The sequence below is a fragment of the Mus caroli genome, chromosome 8 (genome assembly GCF_900094665.2).
Source record: "Mus caroli chromosome 8, CAROLI_EIJ_v1.1, whole genome shotgun sequence".
Classification (NCBI taxonomy): domain Eukaryota; kingdom Metazoa; phylum Chordata; class Mammalia; order Rodentia; family Muridae; genus Mus; species Mus caroli.
This window is the reverse complement of record NC_034577.1, coordinates 75,248,308-75,268,066: the sequence shown is the minus strand read 5'-3', so window position 1 is coordinate 75,268,066 and position 19,759 is coordinate 75,248,308. Positions and strand designations below refer to the sequence as shown.

The following is a 19,759-nucleotide window of genomic DNA, read 5'->3' as shown; positions in this document are numbered from 1 at the left end:
GGACCCCGATTTACCTGTGACCATCCCCGGCTCGGGAGGAGGGACCAAGGCAGCGCTGATGTCAGAAAGGTGGGGGGCCCCGCCCCACCCCCCCATTCCCTGAAAAGAGGAAAACCTCGACTGCATCTCGTTGGCACCGCTGGCCTGCCCACCCTTGCCCCTCGGCCCAGCACCACCTGTTCCTAGCCTACCCTACTGATCCAGCAGGTCAGTGTGGCCAACCCCTCCTCTTCCCTGAGTACTGTGGGCCAGCCCCTTCCCTCAGGAGGGCTGGAACCTCCCCTTCTCTTCATGACAGAACCCACTGGCAGGCCAGGGCTGTAGGGTGTGTGTGTGTGGGTCTATGGTGAATTCTCTGCTCCTGCTTGGTCCATCACCAAACAGTTAGCCCCAGGGGCACAGGGAAGGCTGAGATGACTTGGTACCAGCATGGTGGGCAGCCTCATGTGAGGGACCCCTGGGTAGGAGTCAGGTTTAGTGCCTAGTTAATCAGCAGGCTAGCATGGTTGGGGAATGTGTAATCTGTGTCTCTCCCTTCACAGCACTGGAGTAGCTTGGCACCAGGTCACTAGGCGCAAGGCAGCCAGTAACACAGCCCCTTTAGCCAAGGTTAGCCTGGGTTCTAAGCCCTGGCACTCCTGTCAGCTTTATGTGTACCCTCTGACCAGACTACCTGGCCCCACCCTTTTTTTTCCTGTTCCCCAGGTCTTTCCTCTGTCCCACAGAAACCCCTGCCAGGGTGTGTGTTCATGAAGAGGGCCTGAGCTAGTCAGAGGGTACCAGTGGAGAAAAACACAGTTAGAGGTCATTCCAAGGAAGGGGGGAAGATGAGGAAGGGTCTGCCAGGGGCCTTGGGCAGCAAGGACCCCTCCTCAGCACCCAGCTCCCACACACCTCTTCCCTCCCTCAGCCCAACCGGAGAGGAGATCCAGTGGCGTAGTTCCAAGCCTGCAAGAAGAGTGGCTAGTGCAGGGCCGACTCGACTCAGGAGAGCAAGGGAGGGACGATGCCCAGGCCTCTGAGATGGGCAAGGTGGGAAGGAAGGGGAGGGGAGCAGCTCAGAGGGACCCCGCCCACCTCCCCGGCAGGGGAGCCTCCACAGACCACCTTAATTTCAAGGCTAGAGGGACCCTGAAGGGCATCTCACTGTTCATGGCTTCCTGCCCTACTACTAGCAGGCCACCCTCCACTCCCTGGCGTAATGGACAGCCTCATCCACCGCCGCCATGGGGCTCCCTGCAAGAAATTATGGGGCCTGTGGAAGTCCCCAGAGCAAGCCTGTGACCCCCCACCGCCCCTCCCTGGTCCTCTCAGCCCGGAAGAAACCCTGACTGCAGCTTTGCAAGTGTGCAGAGACAGAACCCACTCCCGCCCTCTCCAGGAGGCCCACCCCAACCCCCATCCCAGGGTTTTGGTAGGCTGCCCCCTCCCAGGGGACTGGGATAGCTGACCACCCTCCCCAGTACTAGACCCGACTGGTCAGGAGGGTAGAGTTTGAGGAGACTGGTTCTCTGTGCTCCACAACAGCTCTGGGCCTTGGAAACGCCAAACCAGAAGAACTTAAGCCACCAGGAGCCAGAGAGAGAGGAGAAATCTGGTCCCTCAAAGGAAAAAGGTCCCCTCCACCCCACCACCCTCTACCAGAAACAGTTTGCAAGAGGTATAAGGGGAGAGGAGAGAGAAGAGAGAGAGGTGGGGAGAGGAAGAGGAAGGGAAGGAAGAGACAGACTGAAGAAGAGAGACCTCTACCGGTGCCTGTGGAGGCTGGGGAGTCCCTCCCTCCCCACCCGCCTGGAAGCTTACACATTTCTCCTAAGGGAGGCAAAAGAAATGAGAGATGAGGTCAGGTACCCTGCAGGGACCAGGGACCAGAGAGGTACAGAGCGGGGTGAGAGGAGAGAGAGAAAGAGAGACGGGTGTAGGAGTGGGGTGAGAATCTTGCCCAGGCTCAGAGAGGAGCTTCCGTGAGTATCTGGAGGGTGGAGAAGCCCGTGGCCATGACCTTGGCCTTGGTGGTGCTGCAGCACCAGGGCCAGCCCAGCTGTGCTGGGAGGACACCCGGGGCAGGGAAATCACTGGACCAAGTAGGGTGGGGGAGAAGAAGGGGGGAGGGGTGGGCCACATGAGTATGGTACGGGTGGAACAAAGTGTGAGTTAGGGGTTAGCATTGGTAACAGTGCGTTTACCTTTCTGCTCCACTTCTACTTTAAGCATCGGAAGAGAGAGAGAAAACAAATTGAAAAAAAATGTGCAAGAAAAAAAAAAAAAGAGAAAAAAAGATTAAATTGCTTTCGTTTCTTTTCTGGCCACACGCCCCCTCTTCCTGTCTTTCCTCCTGCTTTCCCAACCCCTTCCGTAGCATCATTTCAGCCCCCACCCCCAAGTCCCTTCTTTTGGGGTAGGATGGGGTGAGAGGGTGCTGAGGAGAAAGTGAGAAGGGTCAGGGGGACACACAAGAGGGAAGAGACAAAGAGACTGGGTATGGTACAGACAGGCAGGTAGACAGAGCCCTCAGGCAGGAGGGGCCCCAGGTATAAAGAGGAGCCCCAAACAGGAGCTGAACTCTGGCTAGGGGGGCACACACCAGGCAGCAGGGAACCACAGGGCTCCTCTTCACCCTGTGTGCTAAATTATCCTGTTAGAACTAGGGGCGGAGAGAAGGGTGTCTCCGAGGCCTAGGTGCCCCACTCAGCCTCAAGAGCATAGGCTGAGCCCCTTCCCCTTCAAGTAGGCCCCACCTGAATCCAGCTGTGTTCCCCTAAACCCTCCAGACCCCTGAAACGCACAAAGAGAGGCTAGTATAGCCAGACACAGAACAACAGAGGCAGGCAGGCAGGTGCCCCGGCCTCAGACAGAGCCAGGGTAGGGGAGACAAGAGGCACAGAATTGGAGGGGACATAGACTGGGCTGGACAGCACGTGGCAGACAGGCTCCTACACTCCCGGGGGTGGGGGTTGGGGGGTGTCTCAAGGTTCAGCTGTTCTGCCCAGTCCACAAAGGCCCAGGAGCCCTAGCTGCACCCTACCCTGCCCACCGCCCTTGATGACGCACAGGTGGCACCTGGGGAGGAAGGGAGAGTTAGGCTGTGCTCAGCTGCAAAGCAAATCCAGTGTTAGTTCAATGTCTGGGGTTCCCACACTCCAGTGATCCACCTCCCCCAGCTGTGGGACCCCTGCCCCCCACCCCTGCCCCACCTTCACCAGCACTGGGGTCACCCCAGCCTCTGAAGCCCAAGGTCCTGGGGCTGAGCAGTTGGATCCCCTCTGGGCACTGGCTTGGGTTCTGCAGGGACTCTGTCTGGCTCCCCAGCGCCTCGCCCAGGGCCTAGCACTCAGGATATGCTCAGGGAAAGTCATGGAGGTGTGTGCCTGTCAGCTCCCTGGCTTTGGCTATTCCTGGACCCCAACCCCAACGACCGGGGGCGGGGGGACAGGAGCTAACTCATCTGCCTGCCCAGGAGCACTTGTGGTCAGCCCTATCCACGACACCCGCTCTGTCTGTGCACTGTCTTCGAAGGCTCATTTGCATTTTCCTCAGTCTAAACCTGCCATCTCTGCCCTGTGTCACTTTTAACCCCACAGCCCATCTTCCTGGGTTGTGCTCCTGAGACAAATGTGGGGGTGGGTATTGGCTTTAAGTCTCTAAGCTCCACTCAGGACCCATGGCCTCTTCTTTTATTCTTGTACCTTGGCTTGGACTCTGGACTGGACCAGGGACCTTTCCAGTCTTGGGACTGCCTGTCTGGAGAGCTGGGTTCACTAACTGTTGCTATTTTTATTTTGATTACCATGGCAATAACAGTAACTGGTTAGAAGTGAAGTGCAGTCACAGTGACGGCCAGTGCTCATGAGGATGCAGGGACAGTGCAGGCCCTCGAAGTCAGGCTTACTGGCACCCTGATTACAGCTAGGGAAACTGAGGTTCAGAGGAGTGAGGCCACGCAGCTGCCATTCCCTCACAACCTATGGTGGCCTGGGTGGACCACAAAGCAGCCTGGGCCCCGTGCTGTCTATTACCTCAAGTACTCTGGGCACACTTTGACCCCCTCCCCCATCATAGAAGAGTAAGAGGCTCAGGTGGCGGGAAAGAGTGTCCGTACCATCACTGAGCACATCTTGAACCAGGCTCGGGACTGGGCGCTGGGGGGGGAAGTCGCAGCCTCTGCCTTCGGGGCTTTGCTCCTGGGAGCAGACTCTGGCCGCAGGGCCAAGCGCTTGTCACTCCCGATCTCCAGGACTCATGCCTCCGTCTGCAGCACCCGAAGAAATTTTAAGTCATTTGCTGCAGGTCTCAGAGCCAGACAAATCAGGAGCCGCAGCCAAACCTCGCACCACCTACCCAACCCCCTGTCCTAGACTCCCTGCTTTGTCCCACCTCCCTCCCTGCTGCCCCAGCTGCAGGTGGGCAGTGTCCCCAGTGCTGTGGGGAGGCTTCGGGGAGCAGATGGGCATCCCCCTCAGGCGGTGGAGGAAGGCCTCAGGCACTGAAAGGAAAGGGCGAAGACTAAAAGAAGAAAGTTACACGAGCAGTAAGTGAGCCTGGTCACCCATCATCCCGGCTTCACCTGCAAGGAGAAATCAAAGGTTGGAGGGGTTGGGGTGGGAGAGCTGGGTGGGAGGGGAGAGGAGGGAGAGAGATGAGGTCTCCTGCTCCCCTGCCCTCACTGGGACACCCTGATGGTCTTGTCCCCCCTCTTTTGCCTAGAGGGCCTCCCTACCTCCAGGCTGGCTGTGTGAAGCCAGGTGAGAGGACAGAAGGGGCGGAGGGTGGAAGTGGGAGGACAGTGGGCGGGGACACTGGTGGTGCTGGGGCGCTGAGGATGCATGAGCTCTGTCTGCCCCCCTTGGTCAGATGCAGGATAGTTAGGCCCTGGCTCCCAAAGATTATCTTAGGGGGCAGCACTTCCTCTGTGGACAGGAAGTGTTCTCAGGGTAATACGTAAGGAGCGGTGAGTGGAGGAGACGGTGAAGGTGAGGGCCATTCGGGTGTGAACACTGTCAGGCAGAGCCGGTGGAAGGCTGGGCGATGCTAGCAGGTTGTAGGAGTGTGGCTCTGAAGGACTTTAGCAAGCAAAGGGCACGTGAGGAAGCAGGGGAGTGGGCAGGTGACTAGCACTGAAGATGCCCCTACAGGAAGGGGGACAGGGTCTGTGCAGTGCAAGAGCAGCCACCAAATATAGACAAGTGGTTTGTGAAAAGAATGTGTCCAAGTGGGAGCAAGCCTGCTGCCCTGTGCCCAGCCCTATGGATGTGTGCGCGTGTGCGCACAGGTGTACTGGATCAAGGTTCTCCGTCCCTGCTCCACTAGGGGAAGGGCCCAAAACAGCATGAGGAACAAGATGACTCACTGTAAGGGACACAGTCGTACTGCACCTCCAGGTATTTGTAGGTTCCAGGACAGGGGTCAGGAAAGGCGTCAGAGCCGGCCACCACCACACACTGGGTTCGGTTATTACACCTACAGATGGAGAAGGAAAAAGGAGCTGAGAATGGTGGACTCAGGAGGCTCAAGGGTCAGAGGGCAAACGCGGTCCAAAGGGAAGGTGCTACGGAGTGCGGAGACTGGAGTGCTCTTTTGCTTCCTGCCTGCCTTCTGTCCCACAGGTCTCTGCAGCCACGAGGCAGGTCTCCCCAAACCAGTACACTTCTGGCAGGTTTCTTTAACTTGAGTGTGAAGCCCCCGTGCCAGTTAGTAAAAGTACACATATTACCACATGTGATGGGTACCTTTGCAAACTACAGCATCCACAGAAGACTTAGTGACTGTTGTGACACCTTGGCCCTTCTCATGGTCACTGTCACGCTCTGGACAGTGTCTGAGAGGGTCTGCAGCCAGCACAGCCAGAAAAGTCATGAGTATCTACAGGGAGTTCACCAGCCCCAGTCCCTGTCGGACATGGAGGCATGGAAAAGGATGCCTTATTTTACAACTCGAAGATACCATCATAAACGCTTGTCCACATCTGGTGGCTGCTCACCACACAGACCCTGTCCCCTCCTGCAGGGGCGCCTCAAGTCCAGTCACTGCCCACTCCCTGCATCTTCACATTAGTCGTTACCACCATCAGTGCCCAGCTAAGGTTCACCCTTGTTGTTAGCTAGACTGGGTTTAGAACTGCCTACGACATTAGTCAGGTGTGCTTCTAGGCATGTCTGCGAGGGTCTTTCCAGAGAGAAGATTCACCCCAAATGTGGACAACTTGAGGGCCTGGACTGATGCAACAAAGGGGGGAAAGGAGAAAGGCAGAATGGCCACACATCCCCCTGTGTCCTGGAAGCCATGGTTGATGTGAGCAACCTTTGTCTGCCACACACCCCTACTGTGATGTACTGAACTCTGAAACCCAGAGCCAAAACGAGCCCTTCTTTAGGTTGTTTCTGTAAGGTCACAGAGACAAGAAATGCAGCCAGCACCATTCCTGTCCCTGGAGCACCCAGCCAAGGTGTGTGCTTGGGTAGTAAGTAACTTGAGCCAGGAGGTGGCACGCACGCCTTTAGTCCAGCACTTGGGAGGCAGAGGCAGGCGGAGTTTGAGGCCAGCCAGGTCTTCAGAGAGTCGCAAGGATACACAGAGAAACCTTGTCTTGAAATCCAAAAAACGAAAAAACAAAACAAACAAAAAAGTAACCTGAATCTGCCTCTAGTTCTTCCTGGCACCAGGAAGGACATAAGAGGAAATCGGCAGGAGGCTGGGGAGGAAATGAAGAACTAGGCATGGCGAAGTCTGGTGTTATCCACCCACCCAAATCCTTTCTTTAAAGCTCAGCCATGGCCTCAGAGAACACAGCAATCCTGGTCCTCAGCAGTGCGCTCTACAGAATTTATAACAAGTGTGTGAACAAATCCTCAACACGCATGTTCACAGCTGCACTGCCTACTTCCACCAACAGGGGGAGATAACACAAAAGTCTGTCCGTGGAGGAATGTTGAACAAAATGTAGCCTGTTAGAGATCTTGGTGGCATCAGTGGTGTAGTGCCTTGTAAAATGTAGCCTGCCCACATGACAGAACAGTATCTGGCCAGGAAATGGGCTATGGTGCTGACGCATACCAAGGATAATTTTCAACAGTGATTGTGAGGAAAACCTGCATGGGGCAGGATGGTGTGTTTGTGTGTGTGTGTGTGTATGTGTGTGTGTGTGTGTGCGCATGTATGTATGTATGTATGATGTATATAGAGCCAAGGCAAATACCTGGACAGAGAACACAGAGCTGAGGCAACAGAAGACTGGGAAGCAGCTGATAAAAGCTATGTGGTTTCTTTTTGAAGCCATGGAATGCTCTGGAACTAAGCTGAGCTGGTCAATGCACAAAATGTCGCCAAAAGCATTCACTTTAGAGTTTTTAATTTCAAGGGTAAGTGTAGCCCAGTGGCAGATGCTCATCAGGTGTGTACAAGGCCTGGCCCCGAGTCACACCCCAGCTCTGTACCTGAGACTCCCCTGAAGCTGGAGTGAACTACCATGGAGAGTGGGTGTGCATCTGTCATTAAGGGGTGGGACTCAGTCCAGCGGCATCTGTCCAGGCAGCATAGCCATGACCCTGACAGACACAAAGCTGAAGCACGCAGAGGAGAAGCAAGCTCCCAAGGCCCCATCATGCTCCCTGGGCCTTGTAACTCACCGCTCAGCCTCCAGTGTGCAGGAGGACACAGACATGACTCTGCTCTAGCTGTGCAGATATTGTGGAAATATCTTCCAGGGTGCTCAAGGGAGGGGGTAGGGCCTAAGTCATGGTTGGAGGCTGGATGAGGTATCAGGAGAATGGGGCAAAGGTGGCGAGGCAGCCCCAGCCTTGCACACTTTGAAGCAGCCGGTCTTCGAACTCGATCTCGGTGTCTTCCTCTCCTCTGCCAACTATGCTGCTTCCAGCCTTCCTCCCGTTCCTACCGTGCAGACCTTGAACTCTCACCTCTCAAGCATCAAGTGAGCAACTGCTGTGTACCTGGCCATAGCCACAGCAGTAAAGGACAAAAGTCTGTTGTCCCCATATGGCCAGTAACTTAAGAGTTAGGGAGGACATAAGATGAAGTAGCAAGCAAAGACTAACTATCTGATGGCAATATGGGTGGAAGGCGGGCGGGGCCCTGAAGGGGTCAGGAACAGGGTAGGTCCTGAAGCCTCAGCGTGTACACAAGTGTCCAGTTAGGCAGACAGCCACAAGGAAGCAGAGAACAGCCACTTGGAACATACTCATGTTTCTAAAAAATAAAAAATTAAAGGGGGGGGGGCATCGAGATGGCTCAATGGGTAAGAGCACTGACTGACTGCTCTTCCAAAGGTCCTGAGTTCAAATCCCAGCAACCACATGGTAGCTCACAACCACCCCATAATGAGATCTGACACCCTCTTCTGGTGCATCTGAAGACAGTTACAGTATACTTATTTATTTATAATAATAAATAAATCTTTGGGCTGGAGCAAGCAGGGACTGAGCAAATGGGGTTGACCAGAGTGAGCAGAGGTCCTAAATTCAATTTTCAACAACCACATGAAGGCTCACAACCATATCTGTAAGCTACGGTGTACTCATATACATAAGATAAATAAAAAAATCTTTTTAAAAAAATCTTTAAAAAGAAAGAAAGAACAAAGCCCCAAATACAGCAGTTGGCTCTGTCACTTCCCAGCTCACAGGCCAGGTTCCTGTGGCCCACAGATCCCCTTGAAGGATGTGACAGGCCAGAAGAGGAGGCTGGGGGCCTTTGCGCTACAGGGCTGCAAATTCTGACGCATGTTCAAGTACTGAGAACGGACCCAGCAAGCACTGCACAGTCTTGCGCAGGGGGAACTGAGTGAGCTCACAGGGAAGGAGGGTCATCAGTCAGGGCAGCTCACGGATGCATTCTGAGCCTCAAGAAGGCTTGGGCTTTTGGAGAGGAAGGGTGGGGACAGAGAGTTCCAAGCAGAGGCATAAGGTCGGACTCAAGTGTCCACTGTGCCCACTGGCGGCCCAGGGAGAATGGCCTATCACAGATAAGATGGTGGCAAAGAGAGCAGGCGGAGGCTCTGTCCCGGGCACAGGTGCTTGTGGAGAAACCAGGTGGGCCCAACTATTCCAGTAGGTTGTGCATCTTCACATGTGGGCCGCCCCAGCCTGAGACACTTCCTCAGCCACAGTAACACAAGCTGCACATCTGCACACACGTGCTCAGACATGACACCACAACCACACTGTACAGTCATTGCCCCTCACCAAGCTCAGGGCAATTCTGCACAGCAAAGTGCCCTGCCCTGCCCTGCCCTGCCCTGCCCTGCCCTGGTACTGTAAGCTATGTAGGTCTTTCTTTGGAGAGCCTTCTCCCTTTGCATCCATGATACCTTTGCTTTGGTTCTGTGAGCTCCTACCTGAACCCAACATGGGCAAGCATTATGGCACTGGTTACAACCTGTGGGTCACAACCCCTTTGGAGGGGTTGATATCCTGCACCTGAGATAGTTACATAACAATTCAAAACAATAGCATAGTTATAATTATGAAGAAGAAACAAAAATAATTTTATGGTTGGTGGTCACCCCAAAATGAGGAACTATATTAAAGGGCTGGAGTGTTTCTCTGGGGGTGAGTGACTTAGGGGACACTGTCAGTGTGACACAGCTCCAGCTTCTGCACCTGTGCTCAGGGAACTCCTGTGGGACATGAGGTCAGGGAGCAGGCTCACCTCTGTGACATGATTTTGAAGGCGTCAGGCAGGTAGCACTGCACATTCTCCATCTGGAAAGGGTCGGCATCGCAGATCTTGTCATCTGTGCGCCCGTAGTTTGCATTCTCCACCATGATGACGTCACTGCCCGGGCACCGCAGCTCGATGGGGTAGCCCTCACATGCTAGCTCCCGGCGCATCAACCCAAATGGGAGCCCGGCCCGGCTCAGGCCTGCAGAATAGTTGGAGACAGTGTCACAGTCACCAGGAAATAACCCACTGGCTCAGTCGTGTGGGGATACTAGTTATATGAATCTTGGGCCTCTAAGGCTGTAAAATGGCATTGTTTTAACTCCTGTGGAAGAAGGGGGTAATTTGGCCCAGAGAGAGCTCAGTGAACATCATCTTGGAGGTTACGGGTCAGTCACAACTGTGTGTCCCCAAATTCTTTCAAAACAAGAATTGTTTTCATTTATTTTATGTGTATGTATGAGAGCACACACGTGGTGGTCAGAGGGCAACTGTACCTTTTATCAGTGGTTCAGGCTACTCTCGGTAAACACCTCAATCCACCTGAGCCATTTCACTACCTGTCCCCCCAAAATCTTATGGTGAACTGTAGAGCTAAGCCCCTGCACCTTGGAAAATGACTATACTCGGAGACAGTGTCTTTTGGGTTTTTTTTTTCCCCCTCAACTACTAAACTGAGTGAGGCAGGGTCTCATGTGGCCTAGGCTAGACTCAAACTTGCAATACAGCCTTAAATCGACTTTACTGCCTCCACTTCCCAAGCTAGGACTACAGGCATATGTTATCACATGCAACGCGTGTGCACACCCACAATCTCTCTCTGAGAGATAGGGTCTATGCTGACCTTGAACTCACTAAGAAGCTTCAGCCGGCCACGAGCCTACAGTAATCTTCCTTCCTGCCTCAGCCTCACACCATGGGACAAGTGTGCACCACCACGTCTGGCTTGGAGATATTTAACAACAGAAACTAATTTAAGATGAGGCTCTCAGAGAGGGCCCCAGTCCAGTCTGACAAGGGTCCTTACAGAAAGGGAACATGTGGGGCATATCTCACTGTAACTGTTGCAATACCAAGGCTTCACACATCTCAGTCTCACTGACATGCTTAGATTGGCCTTGGAACTGTGATCCTCCTACTTCAGCCTCCCGACTGGCAAGGACATCAGGTCTGCGAGGCCACTCTTGACTCAATGAAGGACTCTCATGCACCCCGGGAAGACTATGTGCAGACATGGAGGGAGGAGTTCCTCCTGCATGCAGCGACCTCAGCAGGAGCGGCTGGGAGGATGCCAGGATGGTAGGCCTTTGTTCTCCTGAGCAGTGGGGTGGGCCGGTGGGTCGCAGGCTGTGGCAGTTTAGCAGACAAGTCTTTTCAGGGCATGAGAGGGCTTAGGGTGGAGTCCTCTGGAGGAGTGGCTGCATGTAGGTTATCACATAAGTCTAGGGATGTGGCATCAGTTAAACAGGGCCAGCAGGACATGCTGTCCCAGCAGAACTGTGCAGGACTTTACTATTCTGTTTCACTAGACTCCGGAGAGTCTGTCTTCCCACTGCAAAAAACTGTCCCTGAGTACAGTGGCTTCTGTGGCTGCTGCTGGCCCTCTGAGCAAATTACAGCTTGTCACCTGTCACAGTGAGAGTGGTCCTAGGGACCTCCCTGCACCACCACACACCATACAAGGAATAGAAGGCACCCAGGCAAGCCTTCTGCCATTGCCTGCCTGCCTGCCTGCTTTGCTTATTATTTATTGTTCTGGGGCTAGGGTCTTGCTGTGTGGCCCACCTGGCTTGAAACTCTCCCAAATTCTCAAATAGCAAGCATGTGCCACCACACCCAACCTTTTGTATGCTTAAGTTCAGAAAGCCACTATTAGTAGCTTTCCCAGGCCTTGTTTTCCCAAACTGTAAAATGGGTACCCACAGGTCAGGATCATACAGTTGAATTTCTAGACCAAAGGGAATTTTTCTGTTTTGGTTGTTTGAAACAGGCTCACATATAGCCGGGTAGCCTCAAAGTCTACGTAGTCAAGGCTAGCCCTGAATTCCTGATCTTTCCCCTCACACACAAATGCTAGCATTACAGGAGGGTGACATGCTGCTTCACACCAGAGAGCTTCACATGAGGGGTCCCTCTGTGACAATCAGAGCCACACAGCACAGCTCTAAGTCCCAACTCTGCTGCTCCCAGGTCCTGGGTCCTGGGTCCCTGATCCCAGGTCCTCCTCCTCCTACCAGAGGTTAATCTACTGTTAATGGGCAGACAAGATGCTCATTGTTTTGGTTTGGTTTGTTATGGGTATTTCTCAAGATCCAGAGTTGCCCTGGCAAGCACCTTGGTCACTTTACACCCAGCCACACGGGGTACAGGAGGGTGGAAGCTACAGATGTGTGTGTGTGTATGTGTGCGCGTGTGTATGTGTGTGTGTGTAACAGCTGGGGCAAGCCAAGTGCTATGAAAGGTGTTTGTACTGGGGCAGCCGGGCCAAGCCGCCCTCTTTAGACACAGGGTCCACTAAATGTTGACAGTCCCCAGGGGTTAGAGCAGCGGGCCCTTGGGTTTTGGGGATGAGCAGAGCCCCAGTTGAGAGAAAGTTTCCCATGTGCGCCTGCCGTGCCATCTGCTTCCTCTAATTTTAGCTTCCCTAGTCAGGGAGGGAGGCTGGGGGTGGAAGACTGGCTCACATGGGGCTGGGGGTGGAGACAGCCCCTTCTGGCCTGGCAGGGGCTGCTCCCGGAACCTGGGTACCAGGGAGACTGGGTCAGTGACCAGCAGGATCCTGCCAAGGCTTCAGAACAAGGCTGACAGTGTCCCTTCATCCCTGTGACTTTCCAGAGGACAGGACTGGATATATGGGGAGGGAGACCTTCTCTGGAGAGGGCAAGGCCAACAGACCCCCATCTTAGCTTCTGTTGCTCTGCACCCAGCTGGTACTCAACTTGCGATGGTAACTAAGTAATCGACAGTGGGCAGCGTGCTCAGGGCACTAATTGTGGCGTGTGCAGGATCCCAGGCCAGAGCCGGGTAATTACTTGTTTTTAAATAAACGTCAGCAGGCATGCTTTAATTAAGCCTTGGTCCCAGTGAGACTCAGAGATGTGATGAATGAGGGGAGGGAAAGACAGAGAAATGGGTGGCCCCCCAGAAGGCATGTCTTGGTCCTCGGGGTCCCCAAGCAAGACAGCACCTGGTACCCTGGCCTGCTGGGAGGTCAACATTCCCCCAGTGGTGCCTGCTAAGAGTGGCATCACCAGGTTCCCTCTGGCCTGGTCCAACTTCATCTGGGGTGGAGGCTGCAACCCATAAAGAATTCATATTACCCACCCTCCCATCTGGGTTTAGAGACCCAGCCCTTCCCAACACCTACCTTGGGTGGCAGAGGTGACAAGGACAGTCGTCACACAGAGACTCCAGAGTGCTGCAGCCAAGCGGGCCATGGCGAAGGCCAGGGTTGGGCACAGGGATCTCAGCGGACTGTGGGGGGGGCCTCGCCCCGCATCACCAGGGTACCACGGCCTGGCCCACCAGCCTGAAGGAGGACAGGGGAATGATACTGGGCAGGAGCTGACCTCAGCAAGCACAGAGGGCATCCATCTTCTGTCAATGGTGAGGCCCCTCCTGGGCCCTCTACACCCTGGGGTGCACACTGCCCTGTCCTAGGTCACTGTCACCAGCTCTGGGGGCAGCTTGATAGGTCAGCATGGCTGCCAAGCACCCACCCACAGCAGAGCTGCTTCCACCTCATCCCTAACTCAGTCCTCTGCACCACCACCCATCTTCATCCCTCCAGGAGGGCAAGGGGTGTCTAACCTGATTTCAGCTTCAGCTTTGGGCAGGAATCCAGCCCCGCCCCTAGCCTCTGCTTCCTGTCTCTCTGCTCTGGCAGCTAATTAGAATCCAGCTGGCTGGCGCCACAGATAGGGGACCAGGGACACCCAAGTCCCCTCTTTCCTATCTAGGGGACTCTCGGGGTGAGTTGGAGACAGGCAGTCGGGGTGGGAGGAGAAGGAATAGGGACCAAGGGTGTACTGATGGCCTCCTTGGTCACAAGCTCCTCCCAGGCCATCACTTGTGACTTGCAGTTTCTTCCCCCCCTCCCCTCTGCTCCTGTGACGTCCAAACCCCAGTCTTCAGGGCTACCTCAGCCTAGGGCCATCAACCTCACCTGCCAACAGCCTAGAAGAACTCACTCTAGGCAGGGTCTCCAAAGGAAGCACCACGGGGTCCCCACTTGTCCCCCAGCCTGCCCCTTCCACTCCATGCCTATAGGTTCCAAGTCTCTTCTTTCCAGTGTGGGATCCCTCAGCTCAGCTCTGCTGCTCCTCCTCCCAAAGTTCTTGAGAAACCACCTACCACTTAGGTCCCTTCCCCATTCTACTCTGCCTCGGCCTGCCTTGGGGCCTTCGCATGTGTCTTTTCCTCTGTGCAGTTACAACTCACAGTTATCCACAGAGCTGGCCATCATTCTGCTCATGAGAAACTGTTTATCTGGGTAGGAAACTGCCATCCAGGGACCTAGATATCTAGTTCATGACCACCACACCCAACTTCTAGAGCAATCTCTACATACTGAGAAATCGTATTTGTTGACTGAATCTCAGACCTCCTGCCATCTCCCTCATAAGTTCCATGCCAAGTCTACCTCTGTGTATAGCCTCCACTCTGCCCCTCACCTTCCAGAGCTAAGGGACATGGTGCATCTCAAAGCTCAACTTCCCTCTACTCCTAAGACAGCAAGTACCCTGTTGTTGTGTCAACCCTACCTCTCCTTTCCTCCCTTCTTGCTCACAAAAGTTTCTAGCCCCCCTCCCCCGCCCCTTTCTGGGATAGTCCCCTGTGACGCCCAGAGCCTATGCTCAGAAACCAGCAGTTCACCAACACCATCAGCTCAGCTTAAATTTAACTCCTGCTCCAGCCACCCCTGACCTCCCTTCCCACGGAGGCAGATCTATCAGTAAACCCATCCAGGGTTGACTGTCCTCTGTCCTTTCAGCACCAGAACCAGCTCTCATCTTATCCGCCAGCCCCCCTGACCATCTAGCTACTTTCCTCCCATTTACTCTGGGATAGACCCTTCGGGCGCTCCCCACCCCTCTCCTTCCCAGCCCATCCGGGTAGGCTTCACCTGTCCTTCCTAGAGCTTTCTTTCCAACTGTGAGAGCCTCAGAGGCAGAAGGAAATGGCTCACAACACTTACAGGAGGCTCTGTGAGCCCCTGCCCCATGCGAGTCCAGGTCCCCAAAGTCAAGTCACCTTGAAACAATCTAGGGCCAGGTCTATCCTCTGACACCCCTCCCCCCTCGGGGAGGTAAAATTATTATTATACTCTTACGAGAGCAACAATCTTCACATGCACGCAGTGGGCTTATCAGACCCTCACCACAGTGAACAGTGATGGATGGACGGACAACAGCATGGGACAAAGTCTTCCACCAAGTCTGCATTCTCGATGCAGAGTCCCATCCAGTTCATGACCTAAGGCCCCATGGACAGCAGAGGTGGCGAAGGTGCAAGTATACTCTCTAGCAGGACCAGACCCCAAGAACCCCTCCTATCCACCAGTGGCAGCCACCTTCCAGGTCCAGATCTCAGAAGCCCTGACCCTTTTCTGTTCTGAGTGAGTCAGGGGTCTGTCCTCATTGTGCTAACACTCTAGGCTTCCTGCAGGCCGAGGGATGTCGTGTTTTTAACACTACAACATAAGATTTAGAGAGATGACTTTGTGGTCAAAACCGTTTGTCCTTGCTGAGGACCCTGGTGCAGTTCCCAGAACCCACATGGTGGCTCATAACCACTTGTAACTCCAATTCCATGGGAATCCAATGCTCTTTTCTAGACTCCCGAGGTCACCAAGCACAGAGGTGGAGTACATACCTAGTAACATACTCATATATGTTATATATAAATCACGACATAATTTAGGTCATCTAAACTATGTGTTTTCTTCTAGAGTGCAGATGAAACCTAGGGCCTCCTGTTTACTAAGAATTTATTCTACTTGTGAGCTGCACCCCCAGCCTCCGAACCACTTAAGCATACAGTACTAAGTGGTATTAACTACAGGGTCATTTTGACTGCTTGGTTTTTGAGTAACCCAAACTGGCCTTTAAATTCTCAGCAGCTCTCCTGTCTTGGTCTCCTGCAAGTTGGGATTACAAGTGCATGCTACGCCTAGCTTCATTTAATTACCTGTTACCTTGCAACAGAGCTTTACCATGCTGCCCAGGCTTTTGTGACCTCCTGGGCTGCAGTGACACTCCTACCTCCTCAGCCTCTCCTCTGGCTGGGACCCCAGATATCAGCACGCCAAGACTCCCCAGGAGCTGTTGGTTCTGCAGTCCCAGGGACTCTGTGAAGCCCACTCTAGGCAAGCGTCCTCCCAAGGCACTTCACCCAGCCCTTCAGTCTAGCTTTCTTAGGGTTGGAATTGTGTCCATTGACGCCAGGCCTGCCTGGTTCTTTCTCCCTTGACATGCTGAGGACAGGACCCCAGGCTCTGGGGGCTAGAAGCCAGCTTCTTGAGCCATGGGTTGTAGCCTCACCACCAACTTCTCATAACTGACCAAAAGTAATTCAAATCAAACACATGGAGAACCAGAGGCATTTCTGCCAGGGCTTGCCTGAACTGCACTGTAAGGGAGAACTGTGGCTTCTTTCCTTTGTTCCTCTTCTAGCAGGGACATGATTTGATTGGCCAGCTGCAGACAGGTTCTGTGAGCATTTGGAATTCTGGGGGCGGGGGTATATAAATTCTCCAGAGGGTATATAAATGCCAGGACCCCAAGAGTCATTTGGTGTGTTGTTGGTTGGTTGCCATTTGTTAAGTAGCAAAGGAGAAACAAGGAGAAATTAGATATCCAGACAGCAAAGATCAAACTTGCCCCAACGAACTTGATGGCCCTAATCAGCAGGAAGTAGTCTAATGATGAGGTCACCCCTTTCTGCCCCACCCCCACCCCCTTTTCAGACCTATCTAGGGTTAGGAGGTTGAAAGGGTGGAAGAAGAGGGTGAAGGAAGAAGAAAAGAGCCCCCACTAAGTAGCCAACACCCGGCTACAGTATACTCTCTGACACCACTAGAGTCTTGATTCTAAGTCCAAGACATTCACAGCGTGTGCCCTAGTCTCCACCGCCTTAGCCTATGGAGTGCACCCGTGTTTCACAGAGTACGCCGCCATAGGTGTGTTCTGCACTCTTGGCTTTTTCCAAAGTTTTCTGCGTTTATAAAAACATGGTGGTTTAATATGGTTTAATTATGGGAAAACAAGAGCTTGTAATATTTTCCTACCATCATTCCTGAGCATGCAAGTTTATCAAATTAGTATGTCTTTGGATTGTATTATGATTTTTAAATTTGTTTAGAGGGAGCTGGGAAGATGGCTTTGTATACTACTGCTGGGTATGGTGGCAAACACCTTTTGCTCCCAGTACTTATGAGGCAGAGGCAGGTGGATCTCTGGGAGTTCAAAGCCAGAACATAGTGTACAGAGTGTACATACTACTGGTGGACATAGTAAAGACTAGAACAGTCAGAGTTGCATACTGAGATCTTGTCTCTAAAAAGCAAACAAACAAAACCCTGAAAGATATCAATCCATCCATGTGCATGTGTGTGTGGGGGGGGGGGGGTGTTAGCGTGCATGCGCATGTTTAGACCTTTTGTGTACAGATGCCCACAGAGGATGTTGGATTCCCTCAGCAATTACTCTTCTATACACTGATGCTGTGTCAGGAATCTGTGCAGTCCCAGGAAGGGTTAAAGCTTCCAGGATGGGGTATGCAGAGTCTTGCAAATGCTACACTACTTCACAGACAGGCTCAAGCACAGACTCTGGTATCTGGGACCCTGGCCAGCAGAAACGGATTTTCTCCTTGCTCTAAGAAATAGGTCTGAGCTGAAGAGGCCTGCAAGCTGGCCTTCTGTCAAGGGCTCCCTGGCCAGCATGCAGACCGTCTTCTCACCTGTCCTCACTCAGCCTTCCTGGTGTGTAGGAGAAGTATCCCTGCGCCTCTTATGTTCTTATAAGGACAGCAGCAGTGCCCCCTAGCTGGAACCCATGATAGGGTCTCACTTAAGCTTAGTTGCCCCGCCCACTAAAAGCTCTCCAAACCTCTCCAGTGAGGTGTATGTGGGGGAGTGCAGAACTGTCTGTCAGTCCAGCTAGTTAGGAGGAAGGGACAAGGGAGTCTTGAATTGAAGGCCACTCAGCTACAGAGTGAGTTCAAGGCCAGCCTGGATAACTTAAGACATTATTTTAAAATAAAATTTAAGCTAAGTGCATACACCTTTAAACGTAGGATGACAAAGCAGGCAGAGCTCTGTGAGCGTGAGGCTAGTCAGTCAACCCAGCAAGTCCCGGGCCAGGGTTACATATTTAATATATTTAATATACATTTCAATTTTAACTATGTGTATGTGGGGTATATACACCTGAGTGAGTGCTGATACCCACGGAGGCCGAAGGCCCTGGATCCCCAACATGAAGGTGGGAAGTGCTGAGAGCAGAGCCTGGGAAAGGCAGGCCACGTGCCTCTAAAAGGTGAACCATCCATCTCGCCAGCCCTCGAGTGAGTATTTATAAAGGGCAGGGTGTGGCAGACTACACTTTGTCTTCTTCACTCACTCTCCATCTTCTGTTTCTGAGGCAGTCTCTTCACCAGAGCGTGTAGAGTACCTGGTTAGCAAGCTCCTCGATGACTCTGTGGCCGTGATCTTTACTGGGGTCACAGATGCACATTGCCACACCTGGGGACTCATCCTCAGGCTGGCCTGAGCTTGTGGCAATCCTCCTGCCTCTGCTTCCCAAGTGCTGGATGACAGGTGGGTGCTATCACACCTGGCCACTATACACCTGATTTAACCCCAACAACAGAGGAAGGGGCTGCAGTGGCCCCTTTATGGAATTTGGTACCTTCTGAGACTCTCCAGGGTGCCGTCTCTGCCCAGCACAGTCCCCTCCCCGCATCCTCACTCTCTACAGCAGTTTTTCCACCGAGGTGAGGGGCACTTCCTAGCACCTGAATCATTTCTGTCCCTCTTTTGCACAGGGCAGTCCACGGCTCCCACCTCCCTCAGCTTAAAGCCCTCACTGAGCTCACCCACCAACACGGTGACAGTGACCTGAAAGGCGACGAAGTCCCTCCCAGGCCCCAGCTCACACCTGTGACCCTGGGGAAACGAGGCTGGCGACTCCACTCTGGTGTGTCCTCCAGGGGCCACACACCTGCCTCTGTGTTTGTGTCTGAGACCTACACTTGCCTTTAGCCTGGAGAAGGCGTGTGCAGCAGGGTCTGTCCTCGAGTGCCCTAGGGTGGGGACAGGAGTGTGACAGGAGGAGAAGCGGCTGCTGGAGGAGAGGGGGCGCCTGGAGCCTGCCCTAGCCTGCAGTTGCCACGGCAACCCTGTATGCTGAGTGGGTGGGAGTCTGGGAGTCTGAGAGTCTGAGGAGGGGTGACAGGCAACAAGATGGGGGCGCTGGGCCCCTCCTGGCCTCACTCACCCGTCCCTGAAACAGCCGTCCTGAGGCAGTTTGTCTCCTGTTCTTGGCTGTGGGCTCACCTGCACCTCCACTTCTAGGAAGCCAAGGCTGGTGGACACTGTGCAGGGACCACAGCCAGTCTGGAGTAGAGGCCTGGGTCTGGATCAACTGATTAGGCTCTTGGTCTTCCTGAAGCCTACATGGGAACTGACAAGGGAGTTTGGCAGAGATAGAGCAGGTGCCTGAGAGTGTCGGGCCTGAGTCCTTTCCCAAGAAGGCTAGGACAAGGACAGGTCCCCAGTGCATACTCAGTGCCGCAGACTCACCAGGCAGCAGCCTGGTCCTTCCCCACAGACAGCTGCAGTGAATCCCTATGACATCTCTGTCATAAAGTCACTTCTTCCCTTACACCCCGGCTCCAGCCCTCACTCTCTGAAGTGAGGTCGGGGTAGCCAGCTAACCCCTGAATCATTCCCTCCGTCTTCTCTGAGAACACCCCATGGCTCCCACCTTCCTTAGACCAAAAGGCAAAGCCTTCACTGAGGCCCCACACAGCCCTTCCCCAGGACCTTTGCATATCCAGCCCACCTCCTTGTCTACTGGACTTT

At 53.7% G+C, this 19,759-nt stretch overlaps 1 protein-coding gene across 5 annotated transcripts in view; it reads right to left on the bottom strand.

The window, feature by feature from the left end:
- The window catches only part of Adgrl1 (adhesion G protein-coupled receptor L1), a 42,211-nt gene that overhangs the window by 13,732 nt on the left and 8,720 nt on the right, over positions 1 to 19,759 (bottom strand). For 2 of the 5 annotated variants that reach the window (XM_029480516.1, XM_029480517.1), the window contains exons 2-5: positions 13,040 to 13,201; positions 9,661 to 9,874; positions 5,348 to 5,457; positions 2,187 to 2,201 (exon numbers count right to left, since the gene is read on the bottom strand). In XM_029480516.1, coding sequence (XP_029336376.1) covers positions 2,187 to 2,201; positions 5,348 to 5,457; positions 9,661 to 9,874; positions 13,040 to 13,109 — 409 coding nt within the window. In that variant the 5' untranslated portion in view covers positions 13,110 to 13,201. Of the gene's footprint in view, positions 1 to 14; positions 100 to 2,186; positions 2,202 to 4,099; positions 4,197 to 5,347; positions 5,458 to 9,660; positions 9,875 to 13,039; positions 13,202 to 19,759 lie in introns of those variants that run through there. The other 3 variants (XM_021169576.2, XM_029480519.1, XM_029480518.1) reach the window with 3 other exon arrangements.